The sequence below is a fragment of the Haemaphysalis longicornis genome, unplaced genomic scaffold (genome assembly GCF_048455015.1).
Source record: "Haemaphysalis longicornis isolate Haplotype H1 unplaced genomic scaffold, Haemaphysalis longicornis Haplotype H1 scaffold_261, whole genome shotgun sequence".
Taxonomy (NCBI): domain Eukaryota; kingdom Metazoa; phylum Arthropoda; class Arachnida; order Ixodida; family Ixodidae; genus Haemaphysalis; species Haemaphysalis longicornis.
This window is the reverse complement of record NW_027526320.1, coordinates 243,994-267,637: the sequence shown is the minus strand read 5'-3', so window position 1 is coordinate 267,637 and position 23,644 is coordinate 243,994. Positions and strand designations below refer to the sequence as shown.

At 49.1% G+C, this 23,644-nt stretch overlaps 1 protein-coding gene across 1 annotated transcript in view; it reads right to left on the bottom strand.

Moving 5' to 3' along the window:
* The window catches only part of LOC144172843 (transformation/transcription domain-associated protein-like), an 82,073-nt gene that overhangs the window by 34,721 nt on the left and 23,708 nt on the right, over positions 1-23,644 (bottom strand). The window contains exons 7-9 of the mRNA XM_077701461.1: positions 16,820-17,014; positions 13,491-13,657; positions 12,707-12,803 (exon numbers count right to left, since the gene is read on the bottom strand). Coding sequence (XP_077557587.1) covers positions 12,707-12,803; positions 13,491-13,657; positions 16,820-17,014 — 459 coding nt within the window. The remainder of the gene's footprint in view (positions 1-12,706; positions 12,804-13,490; positions 13,658-16,819; positions 17,015-23,644) is intronic.

Genomic DNA, 23,644 nt, shown 5'->3' with positions numbered 1-23,644 from the left:
GGATCATCCTGCCATATTTTCTGTCGTGTTTTTCGACTGGGATTCCCAGTTTTTGGCTCTTAAGGGGGCAGATGGGTCTTTGGGGCCGAAAAGCGGTCAAAAAATCGTTTTCAGAAAAGTGGCACTTTCGGCATCCACGGCCATTTTTCTATCAGTCTGCAAATTTCCTCATCACAAGGAAACATATTTTATTGTAAAGAGCATTTCAAAAGTGCAATCTACAGCTCAGTTTGTGCAGAATTCGATAGTAAAATGTCACTTTTCTTGCAACGCGCAGCTAGTGTTTAGCCCTCGGATATCTCAGCACCCAGAGCAACTACAACTGTAATTTTTTTTTCTTCTGACATTTAATTATGTGGAGAATACAATGTTGGAAACAAATTCTTCAAGTGGAGGCTTTGGAAAATTATTATTGCGTTGAACTGACACCTGTGAGCCATTTCTGGCAGAGCACGGGAGCAGTCAAGTTCACCGTGTTGTAAAATTGCCAAAAACAGCTAAATCAAAAAAGTTCTTCCAACGTTGTATTCTTTAGTCATTTGCCCACCCAGCCACATGGAAATAACCATTCTGTATGGAGCAGTCATTTTGTAGTTGTGACCCAAAATAGTGGCAATTAACCATTAATTATTTCCAGAAATAATCTAATTGCAAGAAATCTAATTGCAGATTTGAAATCAGCACAAAAGACTCCCTAATGCTGTGCAGTTTTATAAAAATTGGTTAGTAAATAAAAAAAAAACATACCTAAAGACCAGTCTGACCCCTTAACTGGCTTTCAGCTGCACCACAAGATATGAAACTGTCTTTTTGGTTGGTAGTGAGAATTTGAGAATGAAACAACGTAGCTTGACAAAAAAAATTAGTGATGCACTTTATTAATTGATTTGCCCACGGTGGAAATTCTAAGTACACTTTGTTGCTTTCTAAAAGGCCCACACCCTTTTCAGAACATTTTACACACAGACACGGTGGGACTCGTATCAAGCTGCCAAACTCCTCCTTGCACTAAAGCAGTCGCTAAAACAACGAGTCATACATGCCGTGTGCAGCGAGTTCACAAAATAACCAAGTTCCGGGTCAAGAACTACCGTATTTTCGTCCGTAGTACCCGCACCAACAAATGCGAAAATTTCAGGGTGAAGTAGGGGTGCAGATTATATGCGAGGTATTTCCTTTAACGCAGCTTCACCGCAATGTGTGTTGGGACGTTATGCCTCTACAGCAGTAATAGCGACTAAGTCACTGTTATCCCATTAAAAGTGCTTATTTTGCACAGGCAGCTCAACAATATGCCAACCTGAAAAAAATGTATGCGGCAAGCCATCTAGTTACGTGGTCAGCTAGGCAAGCCCTTTTGCATAAACAAATGTGTAATATTGCTTCAGTAGTAGCTTTGGTCCATCCTTGTATGTATAAAATATGCGGGCAATACGCGGGGATACATATTTTTTTATTCGTCGGCAGAAAATGGGTGTGCAGGTTATACGCAGGGGCGGGTTATACGTGGGAAAATATGGTACATGGAGCTTACAAGGGGCGCTGAGAAAGTTCTATGCCGAAATATACTGCATTGAAGTGGTGTTTCACAACCGAAGGTTTGTAGTTACAGGCCCTGCTGAAGTAAGCAGCACGTGGCAAACGCTAGCACTCTCAATTGTACGGTACACATAAAGAAAACTGAATGCCACTTGCAGTGTTGTGGTGTACACCTTGGCACGAGAACACATCAGGGCACTGCCTGCCTCCCCAAGCCAGAAAGCAAGAAAAAAAAAAAAAGGCGCATCGAAATGGATCGGTGCATGTCCACCACAGCCTGAGATAACCACTACTTCTCAGTGCAAGAAAGGCAGGAAAAAAAGCAAGTTGAAAGAAGAGCGAAAGCTTTCTGGCATCAAAACTGCATCAAAAAAGCATCAAAACCTTCGCTGAAAAACCCAAATCACAAATGAAGAGAACGAACCCATGCGACCATTTTTCGCACACTAAGCAAGCACATCTACGAACGATCTAAACGTATACCACCTATACGTGGCACTCCTTCTTCGCGATCGATGCGTGCACTGTGTTATCTAGAACTGTCCCTTTTTCGCGATTTTCAAGTAACCATTCGGACACAATGTAAACCCGGTTTCACGCGTGCACCGTGTGTTCAGAGGTGTAATCAGAGCTCTTCGGTCGAGACCAACCAATCTATGGGGAAATGGATCAGTTTTTTGACAGGATGCCATCGGTCCCACTACGAAAGCTTTCGCTCTAAAATAAACCTGTCAAGCCCTTAAACCTCTTTCTACCAAGACGGCTATGCAATGCTGAAAGCAGTACACACTGGCAACTGACGGTGCATTCACTGCCACCTTTCGGCACAGGGGAAGTGGCATTTTGTATGAGGGCTAGCCTGACAACTCATGTCCTGATCCTGAGCAGCAAAGGTCATGCTACCCATCAGTAAGGAATTGTGCGAACTGCATGAAGTGTTTTTGCACGTGATTCGTGCACGTTCTTCTGACACCCACGTTGATATTCCGCACTAGCAGCTACCTCTGCTTCAGTTGTAAAATGATGCGCGACACGTGACACACGCGGTAGTGGGAGGAGCCTGACAACTTGCTTCAATGGGGGAGCATGAGTTTCGAAGTGCTTGGGGCAGCCGGCTGGGCTTACCACCAAAGCGAATATCTCAGGGGTGCTTTCCTAAGTGCTTTGCAATGCAGTTTTATAGTGCAGTTTTCGCCCAGATTAACACCTCCTTTCCTGCATGAGAAACTTCATATGCACCTTGTGCTGCACTTTAGTGAGTGGTTAGAACCGGTTGCTAGGGCTACCTGCACCCTTTCACAGTCGGTGCTGACGCCATGTTACTACCGCCTGCCACACCACGTGCATCATGTGGGTGGTATCTGCAGCTGCGTCGGTGCGCCCGTCGCATGCGCTGCATGTTTTCACAGGCAGGAAACGCTCCAGCCTGTTCACACTTAAAGGGGCCATGCAACAAAATAAAAGTTTGTTTCATTCGAAAGACTTCATTTTTATAGTGGCCCCAGCGCTTGTCCGGCAGCAAACGACGCCGTATTCACTGAGAAATTAATCAATTGAAGTTAAAATTTCAATTCTCCCACCACATCGTGTGTTTCTATGACGTCTGTAATGACGTCACAAGGGCGGGCATTCAAACGAACTTCTACTGCGTCATTCAGCTCTGCAGCCTCGCTTACCACCAGTCCCTCCAGATGGCGCTACCATACTGAGCCGCAGACCGTTGTCTGCCGTTGCTTTTTGACCGTATTTGCACCTGGCTTGTTTTTGTTACGGTAGGTAGTAATTGTTTCATGAAACATGGGGCATGCTCGACAAACAGTTTCACGCAAGATAACGTCGCTTACAACAATCGGCCAGTGTCGTGTAATACCTGTGCTACACAGTCGTTCTTCCAAAGGCCTTCGGAAGGTCGTTGAACCAGTTGTCTACCGAGTGCCACATTGTAATACATGAGCACCTGCGGGCGAGAGTCCAATTGTCCATTGAAAGTTACCGTGTAGTGCAGGCATCTCTAAAGCGCCGCAGGGCTGTGCACCTGAAACAAGCATAGTGCGCCCAGTACCAACAGCAGTGCGCATCGGTACTTCGATGTTTGAAGTGTATTTTCATAACTTTCATTGTTTACCCCACCATTCTTACTGCTGTAAAATGAATAGGCATTACATTTAAGCGCTAATAGCTCCTCGCTCGGCAAGCTTATAAGCCCTGCCTAATTTGCGTTTGCTTTTGCCGGCCTCAGCCAATCGCACAGCTGGGCACCTATGACATCATAGGTTCTGTTGTGCGAAATGAGCTATACTCGGTTACAACTCAAGAACGGCACCACCTCATGTAGTGTATCACTCCGCCAAAGCGCCAGACCCGTGACGTCAGTGCGCGCGCGTTTTGAAAAGGGTTTGCTATGAATGCGTGATATCGTCTGCCTTGTCTCACGCAGTTTGTTTGTCGTCACTGGAGTCGTTTATAAGCATATTAAGTCCAAAAAATCACGGGAACGGCTCACGCCATGTTCAAAATATTCCCAGTAACGCCCTACTTGCGCCGCGCGGAAAAACATCCGGCTACGGTGATAAGGCACAGCGGCAACTTCCGGTGCCGTTCTTAAGTTGTCACCGAGTATAGTGGGTCATGTGGTCATTCCTTTTCTCCTTAATTACATAGCTTGTTTAAGCGAAGTGTGTGTTAAAAGTGCTGCCAGTATGACTCTAACGAGGCCATCTTTTGAAGGAACCAAACTTTTGTTTTGTCTGCACGGCCCCTTTAAAGGGACACTCAAGGCAAAACCGAAGTTGGTCTGAACGGCATTCGCAGAAAACAAATATACCGGTCCCTCAGTCAGTGCTTTGAAAATAATCGTGTAAATAATAAAAAAAAGGAAGCTAGCAGTCGCCCAGGAGCAAGGACGTAAACGGCGACTGAGCGGATTTGCCAAAAGTCACCTGACGAACAACAGAATGAGAACCGCGCACACAAGCTCTCAAAGAAACACACAAAATCTTTTTTTGCACGTTCACTTTCATAAGTCCTGAGCAATTATAAATGTACAGGTATAATTTTAAGCCGTGCCGACTTTCACAAGCTCACAAGCCACGGCGCCGGTGCAGGTTGCGATGGTTATTGCAGGTTCGGCGAAGTCACATGTCTGTTATCTCCTTGTTTACATCATGGCGGCAAGTAGCGCGTCGACCTTCCACGGTTCCACTCTTCTGTGGACAGTAACTTGCGTCTGATAGAACAACTTTTTTGCTCCCTCACGTAGCACTGTCTGCCAGAACGACGTTTTGCACCCAGGCCCACGAGAGCCGAAGCTGTGTGTGCGTTGTGGTTGCGTTCACTTTGCGATGAAATTAGACAGCGTGCTCCTGCGGGTGGAACTGTGCTTACTATGCTGCAATTATCACTAGCGACGATTCAACCCCGCACCGGGCATGTAGGCTGATTCCACGAAAGAAGAACGTGGACCTAAGCGTGCCTTGCACTGGAAATCATTTTTGTGAGAAAACAATAATAATAATAAAAAAGACAGGCAACCGTGTAACTTGTTCAGATCAAATAATTTTAAATTTCCTCATTCTGAAGCTGTGATCAGAGAGGAGGTCAAAAGTCATTTTTATATTATACATCTAAAGAAAAAAAACTATTCACATGTCCTTCACAAAGTTTACTCGCCACCGATGTCAAGCACGGTCCTCCTTACCGTGCCTGTGTTTCCTTTCCGCACTCATTGGCGTCACAAGCTCACCAGGCAATCGGTATTAACAATCCATTTGCATCGAAGACAGACAGCGATCAAAACCACCTTACCTCCTTTGCTGGTAACAACCCTGATCCATCATTACACAACGCAGTTAGCCTAGACGCTGCATACCGTACTTACCCGATTCTAACGCGCACTTTTTTCCGAAAAATAGGCCGAAAAATGGCATGTGCATTAGAATCGGATACGAAACCGAAACTGCCGAAACAGCGGAAATTTCATCCCACCCATCGTCATCGCCATCTCAAGATGCCGCCAAAGCTTTTAGCAACGATTTTTTGGACGATGGAAGCCTAGGCGCCTAGGCTTTTCTATCAGCGTTCACACAAATCGTCAAATCGTTCCACTTGCGCGCTTGATAACAGCAATCGCAGCAGTGGCAACGAAGGTGCGCCGCTTCCACGAGTGGCTTATGAGCGGCTCTCGCGCGTTCAAAACGAGCCTCTGGGTGCGCGAGGCGCGGGCCACAATCCCATTGACCATGGTTGAACGTTCGATCAGAAGTGTGGCATCGCGAACACGCTTAACGACACTGAGGACAAGATGTTGTAGTTAGCGGAAAGCGACAAGGAGCGCTCGGAGAGCAACGAGGAGTGAGATGAGTGAAATTACTTCGGGAAATAGATCGCCTGTTTCTTTCGCATTCGTTTTTCTGGGTCACAAAGTTCCGTGTGTGTTACAACCGGAGGTGCAAGTTCTTTCAGTTTTTTTTGCCTGGAAAATCAGGTGCGCATTAGAATCGGGGCCGCGTTAGAATCGGGTAAGTACGGTAATTTATTTTGCCCAGTTCCTTCGCACCCCTGTGGGGCTTTAGGTAAACAAACGATAGACACGCCGCCACAGTGCACTCCCAATCACCCACCTTATCTCCTAACCCTATTCTTATCTATTGCGTTACAGCACGCTCATCTCCTACGGCTGTACCCCACGCCTACTCACAACGTAGAGCCGGGCCAGGCTGAGAGCACGGCTTTCCCGTCTTTTGTGCTTGCGGCGTCGAGCTGATGTGCGTCCACGATGCTTGGTCGATGCAGCCGCAGCAGCAGAGCTCTGTTTCGGGTTCGGTGAACGCTCGTTAAGACGATTACACGGCTCGGAGGAAGCTCGCCTGGGTTCTAGACCTGGTGCAAAGGCTATGACAGTTAATCACCGAAACCCCAGTGACGTACCTTTTATTGCGTTACAATGTAAAACCACCGAACTGATACCACGATTTAAAATGCGATAACACCAAAATGACCACCTATGAACCTCGCCCTTTTACCATTCAATGTAAAATGTTTCAACAAGAACTGATCTTTCTTGCAGTGGTAAGCGTTAGGACGCAGCATGGAAGTACAACGTGTTTTTCGTGACGTACCTTTTATTTGGTCACACATCCCAGAGGCAAATGTCATACAACTGACACCCACTACCGCATTCTAGCTGAGCGATTGGCTAGACGCAAGCTATGCCAGCTGCTGTATGCTGAAACTGTTTAAACTTGGTCACTCGCCATCCCCACAGTTTCCCTTAAACTGTGCTTACCCTACACCTCAGTGAAATCTCGTTAATTCCAACTTCAATAATATGAATTGATGGATCATTCAAACTGTACGATTTGGTCCGGCTAGGCTTCCCGGGAGTCTGTATATTAAAAAATTCAGTTCACTCGAATGCGGCAGCGCGGGCGGCTTGGCGCCTGACAAACGGGCAGAGAAACGCAGCCGTTTCCTACGCACTAGGCATTGCCGCTTACGGAACGAAAAAAAGAACAGAAGACGATAAAAATCTACCACACCTTCCTAAAGGAAGTTGAGAGAAGCGCTAAAGCGGCGATTTTTCGCTGCAACAAGTAAACACATCTACGAACGATCTAAATGTATACCGATACATGATTTATGAGATAACGGTATATTACTGTACATCTTATTCATGATGTCTGCATCTATTGTCTTATTCAGGACCATTCCTTTTTTCGCGATGATCAACTGACCATTTTAACACAATAAAAGCCAGGTTTCACGCATGTAGACTCAAGTAATTTGTTTCCGGGATACTTTTGGTTACACAAGAGTTAGAGCCGTTTTCTGAAATCCCACTCCCTTCATAGATGGGCCGTACTTCACTGCAGAACAGGCAATGTGGGAAAGCCTGCTTGCAAAGACCAAGCTTACATTGATATCCTGAAATCGGCTTCACTTCTAAACAAAGGCGCTCTACTAGGAAGACAATTTTTCAGGAGCAATTTAAGTTGTCTATTTATGGAGGCCCTCGGACCATTGATTAGGTACTTTTTACCAGGCCTTTTCGGTCTACCAACCAGTCTTAGGAGAAATGCATGTTTTTTGACAGGACGCTATTGGTCCCACTAACACTCGTGCCACATGAGGCCTTAAAATACCGAATGACATCATTTGGGCGGGCCGCGCTACACGCAAAAACGCAAAGGCATCAAAGTGCCAGCCATGATGGTGATAATGACCGAAAAGAGAAATTCCCTCGTATTTTAGGAGTTTTTAACATAAAGAAAAACGTCTTACAAGGGTTAAAAATGTTTTCTGTGAAAGAAAATGTTGTGAGAAATAGTGTTTTCTAAAAATGGTGTAAGCCGTTTCTAAAAGTGGCTTCAGCAGCTGCATGCCGTCGTCTGCCAACGGTAGCCAAATCCGAAAAATTAAAAACGAGTAACGGAATGTTTTGCCCTGTGCTGCTGTTTTAGTGAACTTCATCTTCTTCAGAACTTCGCCACCAAGAGTGCACGAAAAATTGTCTTATTTTGAAGTTCAGCTACGTTTCCGCGTCAACACTCTGGTGCTGAGAGTGTTTTGGGTTTCATTTGGTGCTCATCGTGTTCGAGAGTAGGCATATTTACGGCGTTCGTGAAGGCGAATGAGCAGTGCGGAACTCCATAAACCAAAAATGACATTAGGGCGAATGGCATTAGATTTTTGACATTATACGGGTATAAGGGGGTACATTAGAAGGTACATTAGATGGGAATGGCAGTAGACGGGTGTAAGAAAGCTGCCGCCTTAAAATTAAGTAAAACCAATCTGAAACCACCATAGTGCCCATTATGGAAGACTTATTCTTGGTTGACTATGTCAAGTGGACACAAGCGCAGTGGTGTGTGGTGCAATGAGGATGAAGATTACGAAGCATCAGTGTGGCCGTCCCTAAAAAAGGGATGGCGGGATGGAATGCCAGCTGTGTTTTGTTTAGTTTCAAAGAAGACGAACAGGAAGGCTTCCGTTACGTTCACCCATTGGAGCAAAAAATGCTCGCTGTCGCCTTCAAGGAGAAGAGACACAATGCAGTCGGGGACTTTTTCAAGAATCAAATTGTTGACGTGCCTACATCACAGTGCAGTGCTGTTATTCTTCAGTCCCACTAGTTCAACCTTTCATTACAGTGTAGACCGCTTATAATGCATGTCGCAGGAGCCGTCAAAATCCCCACTATAGGCGGTAGCGCACTATAAGCAAAAGATGCACAAATCCAGTCACATCGCAATTTACATTTTAATCATTCTTTCGTTATCATAATTTAAACAAACACCGCTTAAAAACAGGCATGGTCTTTTTTTTTTATCCTTTTTTTTCCACATTGGATGCTGTTGCATAGTTTCACAAAACAGCTTTAACTTTGTGCTCGTGTTTTGAGGGGGGGGGGCCATCTCCGTTTCTTAGCATCTAGAAGAACGGGTCCCACAAGGCGGAAAGAAGGCCAAATACCTTGATGTGCCCGCCACTTTGCAGCGACGGGCTGTACAGCGGAGGCCATCCGCGGAGTGATTGTATCCGGCCTGAGGAGAACCCTCAAGACCGGGCTGCCCAGCTTGGATGCCATGCACCGGTCATCCAAAGCGTGGTTAAGGCGAGAGCACTAGACTCTCGCAACGGAAAACGCACTCCTGAGTGGTAGTGGATGGCCACCTCTAAGCCATCATCAATTTCTCACTGGCTGGACCCGGAATGAGTCCACCAGGAGCAGTCGGGGTGCGGTTGTCAAAGTCAAGGAGGTGGGGGCTGCCCGTAGCGCCAGCACTGCCCAGCAGCTAATGTGGGTGGTACAATGTGATCAGAACGTAAGCCAGATTTTTTTTTTTTTCACCCCACCTTGCATTTGCAATGCCAAAGGCGGTCGCTTATCACCACAACGTACAGGTAATAGAAACCATGACGTTGCAGCCCGTTATTTCCACGTGTTCGAAAAGAGAAAGGGCAGTTTCTTATCTGCACAATGTTCTAACAGAAAAAAATTTTCCATGCAGTGGGGCTTGCTAGCTCTACAGGTGCGCCAAAAGCAAGGGCAGTTGTGGTTATCACGCATGTGCAAATGGAACACACGAACTAAGGGTGCCCATTTTTCTTTTATTTCTATCTAAGTTAGAGGACAGCAGGCAGCGTGTGCTGTGTCAAATGGCTGAATGCTTTTTTTTGTGTGCGTGACCCCACAACAATACCAGAGTGGCACCAGTCGATCAGCGGGCTCACAAAAAACTGCACTACAGTGTAGGCCGCTCATGTATGTCGCGGGAGCCGTAAAAATACACACTATAAGCAATACCGCACCATACGTAATCAAACCTGCGTGAATCCAACCACATTGCCACCTACTTTTCAGCCATTATTTCTTTACCATCACTCAAACGAAGGCCTTCCAAAAACAGAAGCGCGGTCTTTTAATTTGTCTTTTTTTTTTCCCACATCAGCCGCTGCTGCAGGGTCTTACAAACCATGAGCACAGCAAACACTTCCTTCGTGTTTGTGTTTGGAAGGGCCACAGCTGCATTTCTCATCATCCCGCAGAACAACGTGACAAGTACGCAAGCAGTATCCCCCCCCTGCACTTGCAATGCCGAATGCAGTTGCTTATCAACACAACGTACAGGCAGTGGAAACCTCTGGCGCTGCGGCTCGCTATATTCAGATGTTTAAAAAGTGAAAGGGCAGTTGCTTATCTGCACAACGCTCTAACAGAAACAACTTACCGCACGAAAGAGGGGGGGGTACAAGGGACAGTGCAATAGAGAGATTTTCAAAGCCCATAAAATCTACCAGCAAGATAACTCCTCTGTCAGCATGGCTTCCCCCAACTTGCTAGAAAAAAGAGAATTACTTTCTCGATAAACAACTGCTATCTTTGCGCACGTATCCTGTGTGTAAGTATCAACGCAGTTTCATGTTTTCATTTCACTTTCAAATTCCTGTGTATATATCCCGCCATGGCGAAATAAGCTCATTGTCGTTAGTCAGCGTCCAGTCCTGTCAAGCTTTCCTGGTCTGTCCCAGCACTGTTCTTGATGGCCCAGTTACTTCAGCTGTATGTACAGATCTCGGGGCCCTAGCACTGGACAGCTTCCGGACTATTAGACAAGTTTGCTTGCCCCCAGGGCAGAGCGTTTGGCCATGGCTAATTCTGACAGACAGATGACAGTAAAACATAGTTCCACCTGTTGCTGCAGCGTCTGCATTTCCTTCCAGTGGTGCCAAGTCCCTCCTTAAAGGTCATACAGAGGTAATAACCACACCCATCCACCGCTACAGGACGCCATACATTACCGATGAGGGGTGCCTGTCTTTGCAGCATACGCTACTTGTGTGGCGGGCAATTCACCATGAAATGCACGCCGCCACGTGTCCACGATACGATGAGCCAACCGGGACAATCGTAGTCTACATTGTACGCCACCTTTGTGACTCCCCCATGCATTGCCATGAGGAAAAGCTACCCCACAGGCTGTCGCGAAATCTCCAACTTTAAGCCCTCTCTTCCACGTTTCCAACAAACGCCCGTTTCTGGTCAAGATCTCCAACAGCTCCCTCCTTTTCAAGCCTGCACACGTCCGTCAAGGGCGCCGCCACCTTGAGCACACAGTGCCGTCTGGTAGCTGGCCAATTTGCTGGCTCGGGGGTTTGCTCCGCGGCGTACAGGCACTCGTTGCACTTCGTTGAAGTTTCTTCGTTCTGGTGCTTTTGTGCGGTCCCCTCTGTGATATACTTTGAACCAGAAAGTTGTTGCTTGGGACCAACTAAACCGATCTAGTTTACACTGGCAGCATTTTGAGCCATCGTGAAGGAGCAATTCACATCGAAGTAGTGTCATCTGCAGCTGGTGAATGGTGCTGAACCAGACATGTCTGCCAGTACTTCCTCAAAAAGCTTTTTTTTTTTTTTGTATCGAGTATAGGAGCTACTTTGACACTTTTACTGCATAAACGCAACGGACTAAGCATAAGAGGCTCAGTGCCTAAGGGCAACAAGCAGAAGGCCGTGCGAGTACATACGTAACAGACGGCTAATTTTAAATCTCTCCAGGGTATGGTACACGCAGTTTTGGGTATAGGAAGTATCTGGCATGCCCTATCGTTTGAATCCCCAGATTGGTGATTCAGTAATCTCCAACATCCTCCACCTTGCCACCACTGCTGCCAACCTCAGAGTATAGAGAACACTTACTCTCTCTTAAATTCGAAGCCGCTCCGCAGCACAATTTAGCCTTGCAACTGCTGAACAGAATAACCAAACAAAACAAAACTCCTCAAGAAGAACCTTTTTGTAAGAACGTATTATGTGCCATTTACCAGCAAGACAATCGCATGGCACTGCGTCGCTTATGTTGACATCGCTGGCGACAGACATCATTTTTTGGCAATAGGCCAATCTTTATGTTCGAGAAAAGGGCAACCCAGCGAAGTTGTCGTATGCGTGCAGTGAAAATCACCAAGGCCAGCTTGGAGCTGGGGCTTCCGCAATGCGGCCCCAGCAACGGTTGAGGCAGTCTCATTCACAGCATAGGCAGGTGACCCATTTCAATTTCAAGTGTAAGCACGAGGGCAATTAAACTACCATTGGTGTCTAATCACCTGCTGGCCACCAACTGTTCACTTGCTTGCCAGCACGACTATTATGTGGTAGCTAAGATCAAAAGATATTTAAAATGCCTAGCCATCATGGCGCCACTTATTTCTCTAGACACAAGAGGCATTTAACCTCTGAGAAGAGAACTCGTGCTAGCATAAGACATGATAGTGAAATCTGCGGCCATTACCTCACAAACGGAACTCGGTATGCGAGACCACAGTGGTTTTTTGCCATGGTTAATTTACTAGCAATCTTGCATTAAAATAGTAGTGGCAAACCCACCCCCGTGATGCCTACAGAGTGCAGTCCCGGCAGGGGGGAAAGGCCATCCACATGCTGGGCTGCAACCGCTGGATGCGAGGCTAGTATCCCCCTCAACCAATAGAACGGTCTGGGTCACCTACGCGAGTGCGCCTATAGTCTCCTTACTCCTCTCGTCTAAGGCCACCACCAAGCACGTACGACACAGAGACCGGCTGGCAGGTTGTTATGTGCCCTGGGTGGCCGGTCGGTAGAAAGCCAGGGGGGCCAGCCCACCCAGGGGCCCAGAGCCCTCGCCCACCTGGTAGATCTTGACAATGTAGGCCAGAAAGGAGAGCGTCTTGATCTGGGCCGCCATGAAGTCCACAAAGACTTCGCGGTTGAAGGACGGGTTCATCCTGCACACACACACGGCACACCACCCCCGCCGGCGGTCAAGCCCCGGTCTCGCCACAGCACACGACTCTCATCACTGACATACACCGAAACGCCCTCAAGACGACAAGAACTGGTGTTTCCTTCAGCACGTCAGCTTTTCTTCCCTCCCCACCCCTTTTCAGGAATCTTTGGAATTGGGAGAGCAGCAGCAGAGTTAAGATAAAGATCCTTACGGCAACACCAAAAAAAGTAGCCTTCCTCCAAAATGGGAGCTGTTTTAAACTCGTAAAGCTGTGTCCAAGAAAAGCCGCCCTATTTCATAGCTACAAAAAAGGGGAAAATAAATGTTGCGAAAGCAAAGTCCCTTCCCTGAGGCAGTGTGTAAAAAGCATTAGCCTCAAACTGTGGCTGCTCATCAACGTTCCTCTCACAAGTCAAGGCTGCCTCATGCACTTCAAAACAAATCCGCCAACGCCCTTGCGCACAACTCTGCGCTGAGCGGCATTCGCAGTGCGGCCAGAAGGGCAGGCAGGTGCGAGTTAGCAGTCGGGGGGGAGGAGCCAGGGAAAGAGGCCCTGCGTGTGCATGCTTAACTGCGAGAGAAGGGAAGAGAGAGAGAGAGAGCTCAGAGGCGAGTAACAGAGTCACCGCGCCTACGCAGGGATCAGGGTGAAAGAGAGTGGAGAGAAACTCGCACCCCTACGTACCTGTGCTGGGGCAGGGGCTGCAGGGTGATGGTGTTGAGGATGAGCGGGATGAACTCGGCCACGTCGTCGTGCACGTTCTGTTTGTACAGCTGGTACATGAGCACCACAATGATGGGCAGCTCCGCCAGGACCTTCAGCGACAGCACCGCCCGCGGGATCACGTTGTACTGCACATGCACGCACGCACCACTTCAGCCATCCCTGTCTCTCCGACGTGAAGGAGAGAAACTCACTCAACGTGGTATTCACCTACACACTCGCACGCCTCTGCTAGCCTCAGCTTTGGGCACAAACGTGTGCTTTCAGCTTTACGCGAGCACGCCAGCTGGTCTCTCATCTGGACACGGACTATTCAGATTTAAATTCTGGAGAGTTCAGGGGTGAGACAGCTGAATCAGATTTGGGAGCAGTTTTTGGAGCAGCGAAATCTCGATTTTGGAGAAGAAGAACCTTGATTTGGAGCAGAATGACGACATTTATTACGTCACCTTAGGAGTTTAAAAATCAAATTTTTGGCAACTCGGGGGGGGGGGGAGTGCACTTTTTAATGGGTTTTGAACATGGATAACACTGAAACAGCCTTTCAATGAAGTTTTGTCTACTAGAGTATCACAAGGCACGAACTGCACTACCTTTTTACAAGCCATTTTTAAATTCTTAGGCTCTATGCATAGATAGCATGGAAGGCCGATGAAAACATCGAATCGAAAAACTAAGCAATCGTAAGGCATTTTCATTATCATGTGAATGCTGAAATTATTGTTTTTGTAATCCCAGACTCGGCTTTACACACAATTGTAGAGGCATTGCAAAAGTTGCGCAAAGCGAGGTGACGATCTTCGCACCCCACCAGCCCTCCCATTTCAATCCCCAAGGTGCGCATTCACTACGATCACAATTTGAATAACGTTGGTATGTTTAGCCACCTTCCTCTTGGCATTAAATTTCACTTCAGATAAATAAACCATTATTACTAGCGTGCAATAATAGCCCGTCCCGCTATCGGCCACTGCTTGAACATTTTGCGGCGATGTAGCCTGCGCCGCCACTTCTGCAGTGTAGATCGTCTCATTTCCACCACGCGCAAGCTCGCTGTCAAAGGCAGCAATAACTCAGCGTTTTATTATAACACCGCAATGAGTCCGAAATTTCACTTCAAGCACGCACCGCGCCTCTCACTCGAGGCCAACACACGGCAAATTCACGGGCCCCACGTTGTTTTTGATGAACTCCCGTTCTTCGTGTCACGCAACTTCCCTCAACAGATCAAACGACTAAATGAAAACCCAGCCACCCCCATAACCAAAACCACAGTAGAAATCGGCGAAGAGCACTCTGCCTGAATCACGAGCAACGGCTTCGCCCGACGGCCATGTTTTCCAATATTCCCCACACCAAGATGGCGGCACCCAGTAATGTCGTTCTGGAGATACGGCGCTCCGAAAAGTGCCGTCTTTTCATCAATTGTCACCAGTAGTTTGTCGCCTGAGTACACAGGCGTATTTTTTCTACAGGACTTTGCAATTGTTTTCCATGGGAAAACTTACAAAAACTCAATGTGCAACCCAACATGGTGACCTTCGAAAAAACTATCTTGGGGACAATTTTATGCGGGTTTTTTATTGTATGATCAATCAATTAAACCTTTACAAGCAGGATCACCTTGGGGGTGCTGGAAAATTATGCCGTCAGTAAGCCTTTTTCCCCACTGAAACTGGCGGGAGCATTAAAATCCTTGGCTCTCAGACTGTTTTGGAGCAGTTTGGCGCAATTTTTGCAATTTTCAAGCTTTCGGAGCAGCCGGGCGCAGGAAAGCAGATTTGTATCAAAAGTGCGCAATATGCGCAGCTGTCTCACCCCTGAGAGTTTAACGCGCCGAAGTTACCCCTGGGCTGTGAGGCTCAGTGTAGTGGAGGGCTCTGGATTAATTTTGACCACCTGGGGATCTGTAACGTGCCAAAATAGAGCTTAACCTCGTTATGAAAGGCATGGATGTAAGAGACAATCGGGTATAAGAGACTCTATTCACCCACATGGTTGGCCGCCCTATCCTTCCGATTAAATCGACCTCTTTTATAACAGACATCGGATGTAGAAGATGGTTGGTTGTAACAGACAAGTTATCCTTGAATTTTGGTCTGGCTTGTAACAGACATTTTAACTTTCGATGCGATGCCATTCGTTATGAACTGCAGTTGCTTCCATTGTGGAAACACAGCGGGACGACAATCAAGAGGCATCGCAGATGTTGAGTCCTGCAAACGTGATGAACAGCCAGAGCACACAGCGGAAGAAGCTGTGCGGTCTGGCTATTCATCAGGCTTGTGAACTCAACAACAATGATTCATCTTCCGCAAACAGTGAAAGGAGAGAAAGCTTGTAGAAGCCGTAGAGAAAGCTTGTAGAAGCACTCACTTTGGTCCCGTAGCAATCCCCAGTTCAAAGCTGTTGTTTCTAGGCATACACCAAAGCTGATGCCTCGGAATCGTTTAAGCTGTCCCGAATTCCCAATCATGGGCATGTCTCATACTTAATTTTCTCCGGAAGTAGGCTGGTAGCTGGAAATCAAACCACTACACTCTCACTCGACGTAAAGTATGCGGAGAGCCTCGTAATGATCACGAGGCTTCAGAACTCCCTTCACAGCTGGGGAAAGTTCTATTAAAAATGGCTCTCGCTACACCAGCATCACAAGTGGTGCACCTAGAAAGAACGCTCTCATTTTCCCCTCCTTTTATCAACTAGCGGCCGTCACCCCGCTTTTAGAAACAATTTTCCCCCAAACTGTCACCACCTTCTCTGTTACCAGGCATCATAACTTACAACTGGCACACTCATTCATCATCATCAGCTTCTCTACACCCACTGCAGGGCACAGGCCTCTCCCATAGATCTCCAACTATCCCGGTCCTGTGATAACTGCGACCAATTTATCCCCGCAAACTACTTGATCTCATCTGCCCGCCTAACTTGCTGCCGCCCCATGCCACACTTGCCTTCTCTAGGAATGCACTCTGCTACCCTTAATGACCAACGGTTATCTTGCCTTCGCATTACATGGCCTGCCCACGCCCATTTCCTCTTAATTTCTACCAATATGTCCTTAACACGCGTTTGTTCCCTGACCCACTCCGCTCTCTTCTTTTCCCATAATGTTACACCTATAATCTTCCGCTCCATTTCTCGCTGATTCAGCACACTCATAGCCTGCAGTCCAATGCAGGAGCGGAGTTGATTGTTGCTCCACCTAAGCATCCTGCCGGGCAATTTACACACGGTGCAGTCTGGGAACAGCGTTGGCGCCAGTGTAGTACCCCAAGGCCACCGACCGAGGCGCAGCTCCCGTCGGGGCCCTTCTTCTCGAGCTGGACGTTGGTGAGGGTGAAGGTCTCCTGGAGCACGGCCTCCAGGTTCAGCTCGCTCAGCTCCTTGAACTTGAGCGGGAGTCGGGGCTCGAAGATGGCGTTCAGGTGGTTGGGTAGCTCCCGGTAGATGGTCTTTACAAACTCCAGGAACTGCTGGATCTGCAGGGAAGGAAGGGAAGAGGAACTGTGACGATACACACACTGCAATACCTCTGCTGCATCTCATTGCGCTGGATACACAGAAACAGCCCAGGTGAAGAAGAGGACTGGACAAAGGGGCCGCTGTGGCTCAGCAGAAGAAGCAGCAAAAGAATCAGCCTAATGCAAATACAGTGAATCTTTCTTTCTTGTTGGTTTGGACTTTTTTTCTTAAAGATCCTCCTCCCCCTTTTACATTTGACTTCCTTGTGTCGCGACTGTTCACACGCAACTGATAAACAACAGCGGCAAAAAAAAAAAAAAAAAGAATGGTACAAAGAAACAGGGTGGAAGGACAGAGAAGCTGACCAACACGGGTGCCCAGCTATGACTAGACGGCATTTATTGTGCGCACACAATGAAAGGAAAAGCAGAAAGAACACAAGAGTGGGAAAGTTGAGCATGACCACGCACTATTGCTTTCGCCAAGTCACACTCACTGTACGTCGAGCTGCGGTGAGTACCAGTTGACAACGTTAGGCCTAACATTGTAGCATCGCGCATGTTTCCACCCTCGGCTGCTCAAGCTGGGAAATACTGGAGGCTCTGCACGAAATTGGCCAAGGCAGGCTCGCAGTGTTCTCCCGCCAAAACGCACTGAGGAAAAACCCCACAACAGAGCAAAGCATTCATTGCCACAGCAGGCAGTTAGCGTTTTCAAAAGCAGTTGCAGTGAGGGCAACAGGTACAACAGAAACGTGGCAAGGTGGTCGGTCACCTTGGGCATCGTGGTGCACTTACCGGCATTAGTCTAAAGACACAGGCAGAACAGGCAGTTGCGTGGCATAAAAACACATTAGCCACATTTCCGAGTCATGCTTACGCTAGCTAAGTCATGCCACTCAAGCTACGGCCAGAAAAACGATTTACTGCAGCTGTGCTCCAACAATGGGATTTCTCTCATCTAACCATAATGGGGCAGAGAATTTGTTCAAAATGAAGAGCGGCTGTGTTGAACCAAGCCGCTGTCAACACACCAGGCAAAAAGAGGCCCCAATGGTGATTCTAACCATTAGGCGATTACTCGCATTCACAAAGCAACTGTAGTGATACTTAAGTCTGCCTTTGCTTCCGAGCACGTTGGAAAAATGTCCGATTTGAAGCACCACATGTCGACCCTTTAGAACCCCCCTGCTGTTTGTAACAGGCCTCACAGGGTTTCCATTACATCTAACTCTTTGCTTCCCCTGGACTTAACATGCATCATACGACACCCCTAACGAGGAACCCACTTTGCCTCCTTTGTGATTTGCATTTTCCTTATCAATATCAATCTACGAATTGATATTGATCAATATCAATCTACGAATTGAATTGAACTTGGCGACTTCTTGTGCAGTCCCCCGCGGAAGAGCGGCGGTCTCTGCGTAGCGCGTCATGTAGTCTGTCGCTACGACAATCCACTTGTTCTCCGATCGTGACGTCGGGAACGGGCCTAGAAGGTCCATTCCAATTTGTTGAAAGGGCCTCCGCGGGACGGCGATCGGTTGTAGAAGTCCGGCACGTCTTGTCGGCGGCGTTTTTCGTCGCTGGCAGTCCCGGCAACTCCGAACGTAGTGGGTGACGTCAGATGTAAGGCGGGGCCAGAAGTACTTCGCCTTAATTTTTGCAATAGTGCGAGCTGAGATGTCCGGAAGACGGGTCGTCGTGGGACGCTTCCAAAATTTCGTCACGAAGGTCTGCGGGGATGACAAGTAGATAATTCGTTCTTGTTCCGGGGCTGAAATTCTTCTTCACGAGGACGGAGTTTCTGAGGCTGAATGCTGGTAAGTTACGCTTGAACGCTCTAGGCACGGCGACGTTACGTCCTTCGAGGTAGTCGATCATTACTCGCAAGTCGGGGTCGGCACGCTGCTGGGCGGCTAGGTCGCTCTCCGTAACAACCCCGAAGAACGCACTGTCTTCATCGGAGTCTTGTGGTGGTGGGTCGACAGGGGCGCGGGACAGGCAGTCGGCGTCGGAGTGTTTCCTGCCGGATTTGTAGACGATTGTAATGTCGAACTCTTGCAGGCGCAAACTCCACCGCCCAAGACGGCCAGAGGGGTCCTTTAAATTGGCGAGCCAACACAGCGCATGGTGGTCTGTTACAACCTTGAACGGTCTGCCATACACGTATGGGCGAAATTTTGAAATGGCCCATATAATAGCCAGGCACTCTTTTTCGGAGGCAGAGTAGTTTTTCTCCTCCTTCGACAGACCACGGCTGGCGTAGGCGATTACGTTTTCGCACCCGCTTTGTTTTTGGACAAGGACGGCACCCAAGCCTATATCACTGGCATCCGTGTGTATTTCCGTTACGGCGTTGTCGTCGAAATGAGCGAGCACGGGCGGGCTTTGCAGGTGTTTTTGCAGCTCCCAGAATGCCTTTTCTTGGTCGTCTTCCCAGCTGAAAGCGGTGCTATCTTTCGTCAAGCGCGTGAGCGGCTCTGCAATGCGTGCGAAGTTTGCGACGAAGCGCCGGTAGTATGCGCACAGTCCAAGAAATCTGCGCACGCCCTTCTTATCTTTCGGCCTTGGGAAGTTCGCTATGGCTGAAGTTTTCGCCGGGTCAGGCAGGACTCCCGCGGCGTTGACGACATGGCCCAAAAACTTCAGTTCCTCGTACGCGAAGCGGCACTTTTCAGGCTTCAGCGTTAACCCCGACGTACGGATGGCCTCGAGTACTGACTGCAACCTTGCGAGGTGTTCGTCGAAAGTCCGGGAGAATACCACAACGTCGTCGAGGTATACGAGGCAGGTGTGCCACTTCAGGCCAGCTAGCACAGTGTCCATGACTCTTTGGAACGTTGCTGGTGCCGTGCATAGCCCAAACGGCATTACCTTGAACTCGTATAGGCCGTCCGGGGTTATGAATGCAGTCTTCTCTCGATCTCTCTTGTCCACTTCAATTTGCCAGTAGCCGGTCTTCAGGTCCATCGATGAGAAGTACCTCGCATGGCAGAGGTGGTCGAGGGCGTCGTCGATTCGTGGCAGAGGGTACACGTCCTTTTTGGTGATCTTGTTCAATCGCCGGTAGTCAACGCAGAACCTCAGTGTGCCGTCTTTTTTCTTCACGAGTACGACCGGCGCAGCCCACGGACTTTTCGATGGCTGTATAATGTCGTCGTTGAGCATGTCGTCGACTTGAGTCCGGATGGCTTCGCGCTCGTGGGAAGAGACGCGGTACGGTGACTGTCGGGTAGGTCGGGCTCCATCCTCGGTTATTATCCGGTGCTTCGCCAGAGGTGTTTGACGTAACTTTGAGTTCGACGAAAAACACTCGCTGTAGCGACGCAGCAAAACCAATAACTTGTTCCTTTCTTCTTGCGGTAGCGCCGGATTCACGTCGAAGGGGTGCGGAAGCTTGAAGGGATCGTCGGGTGCGCGTTCAAAGTCGGCGACTGCTATCACGTCACTTGCTAGTTGCGTTTCTTCGACGAACGCAATTGCAGCGCCCTTGTTTAAATGCTGGTACTCCTCGGTGAAATTGGTGACCAAAACGTGGGATTTGCGATGCTTAAACCGCGCAATGCCTCTTGCGACAGACACACCGCGGTCAAGAAGCAACCTTCGGTCACTCTCCACGATAGCGTCGACGTCGGGAGCAGCACCTTCACAGTAGACGGTGATCATCAAGCTTGCGCGGGGTGGCAGGGTGACGTGATCATCGGCGATCCTTACAGCTGCATGGTGCTCGGGGTTCGATTCCGGCGTCATGGAGTGGTCGGAGGAAAAAGTTATCGACTTCGTCTGGAGATCGATTATTGCGCCGTTGTCTGTCAAAAAGTCCATTCCGAGAATTACGTCGCGGGAGCAGTTGGGCAAAACGACGAACACTGCAGGGTACGTCGTGCCATCTATGGTGACGCGCGATGTGCACGTTCCACTTGGCGTCACGATGTGGCCTCCTGCTGTGCGTATGTGCGGACCGTCCCATCTGGTCATAACTTTCTTCAGCTTAGACGCAAATGGTCCGCTCATTACGGAGTAGTCGGCTCCCGTGTCTACGAGGGCGACTACATCAAAACCGTCGAGGGACACCTTGACGTCGGATGCCGCCTTCCTCGAGTTCCGGGTGCGTCGGGGCGTCGCATCTCGGCTTGTGCGTGTTGACGGTCGGGCACTGTGCGTCGTCGTTGTCCATGTCTTCTCAGCGGACGTCTCGGTCAGGTCGGGTAAGCGTCGCGGCGTATAGCTGTCGTCGTGTTCGGGAGTCTCATCAGGGTTAGGTCGGGTCGTCGGGATGAGGGCATGTCGTGAATCACTGTCTTCGGCGCGTCCTTGCGTCGTTGGAGGGTTTCCGGTTTTTCGCCGTAGAGCAACTTCACCTCCAGAAGTTGCTGCTTTTAGTTTCCCCCGCGTGGGCTGGGGGACCTTCCATGGGCGAAGTCAGCGTTGCTACGGTGGTTCGGCGATTGGTATGGGTAGGGCGACGGCGAACGGTTGAAACGCGCTGGGCCACGGCTGGTTTCAGATAGATACTCGTCGATCTCACGTGGTCGTTGGCCAGGGAGAGGGCGAGGTGCGTCGACGGAGAAACCACGCAGTCCGAGTCTCTTGTATGGGCAGCGACGGTAAATGTGGTCGGCCTCTCCGCAGTGGTAGCACAGAGGACGGTTATCGGGAGTTCGCCATACGTCCGTCTTCCTCGGCGTCTGGTTTCGGGCTACCGGGGGTCGGGCGGGTGACAGTGGGCGGCGGTACGGCGGGGCCTCTTGACGGCGTGTTGGAGCAGGGCGGGGTCGACGAACAGCCGCGGAGTATGTCATAGCTTGTGGCTCTCGGGGTACCTCGGATGGCGTAGAAGTTCCCAACGCTTGTTGCACTTCTTCTCTAATCACGTCGGTGAGGGAAGCGACTTGGGGATGCGGCGGCGTTGGGAAAAGTTTCCGCAGCTCCTCTCTCACTATTGCGCGGATAGTCTCGCGTAGGCTGTCGGCCGGGATCCGCGTGCTGCCAAAGTCGTTCTCATTGGCCGCGCCAACAAAGTTGCGGTCATACTGCTTAGCACGCATTTCGAGGGCTTTTTCAATGGTGCTGGCTTCGGTCACAAATTCGGCGACAGTTTTGGGCGGATTTCGGACAAGTCCAGCAAACAGTTCCTCCTTCACTCCGCGCATTAAGAAGCGCAACTTCTTTTCTTCCGTCATTTCGGGGTCCGCGCGGCGAAATAGCTGCTTCATCTCCTCAACGAAGATCACGACACCTTCGTTGGGGTGTTGCGTGCGTGTTTCCAACAAAAGGGCGGCTCTTTCTTTCCGCACTACGGTAGTGAAGGTCCTAGTGAACTCGCTTTTGAACTGAGCCCAGTTTGTCAAGGAGCTCTCGTGGTTCTCGAACCAAGTGCGAGCCGAATCTTCCAAGTAAAAGAAAACGTGCCGGAACGTTTCTGCGTCGTCCCACCTGTTGAATTTCCGGACGCGCTCCAGTTTCTCCAACCATTCTTCTGGGTCTTCTGCGGGGGCTCCTCGGAATGATGGCGGTTCCCGTGGCTGCTGCAGAACGACAGGAGGATTGGCTTGGTTGATCATGGTGCTGGTTGCGACGTTTTTCTTCTTCGTCTTCTCCGGTAGTAGACCGAACTCGGGTGGTAAATCTTGCACGCGGAGGCTGGCTCTTGTTGGACTGGCTTGGCGGCTTCCAGAGGTTGTAGTGGGCATGAAGGGTGCGTACCCAGCACCTCCACCAGATGTCACGTAGCCAAGGACGAAGCAGTTGTTTGGAAAAGAAACAAGTTTATTGGAGCGAACTTGTGCTCCCCTAACAACTGAAAAGAATACAGAGGCGGCGAAGCAGTGGTCAACAAAGTGACGTACGTGCGTCGGCGAGCGTCGCAGAATCGAATGCCCCGGCGTCTGCTCTGCAGGCTTTTTATCTTTCGGCGCGCGTGGTTCTGGAACCGTCGATTCGCATCGAGAACATTGTAGATGCAAGAAGATTATTCCGGGATGTTCACGTTAGATCGGAATGCTCTCCCTATCTGAACAGATAACACATGCGGCACAGAAAGAAAGAATGGAACACGCGCTTCCCTTGGCACGGAGATAACACAGACCGGCGCAGCCGGGCGGTAAAAGCAAAACACAAATAAACAAACCCAATGCATGGTTCGCGGCAATATATAATAAATTCATACCTTTAATCAAATTATTCGTGAAACCCTTAACCACCGGTTGCGTCTCAACGCAGCGCTCCCGAACTCTTACCGCCATCACCTCGGTCTAACTGCAAACCCCTATTGCGATAATTGTGGATTGCCCGAAACAGTAGAGCACGTCCTTCTAGAGTGTCCGGCATACATCCAAGAAAGAACTCACCTCGCAGAAAAGATTGAGTGCCTCAACAACGCATCTATATCTTTGAAAGGTCTCCTTGGACCCTGGCCCTCTCCATCGTCCCAGAGAAAAGTGTTGGTTGCTTTATTTGACTATTTACACGGAATCGGCCTCGCAGAGACAATTTAGAACTTTACGTGTGAGATCGTGAGGACTTTTAAGTCCCCACGCAAAGCTTCGTGTTCACTTTTTCTTTAAATCTCTTCTTTTCCCCTCTTTCTTCTGCCCTACTTCTTTTAGGGCCTTTAATCCCTTCTCCCCATCCCCGCAGAGTAGC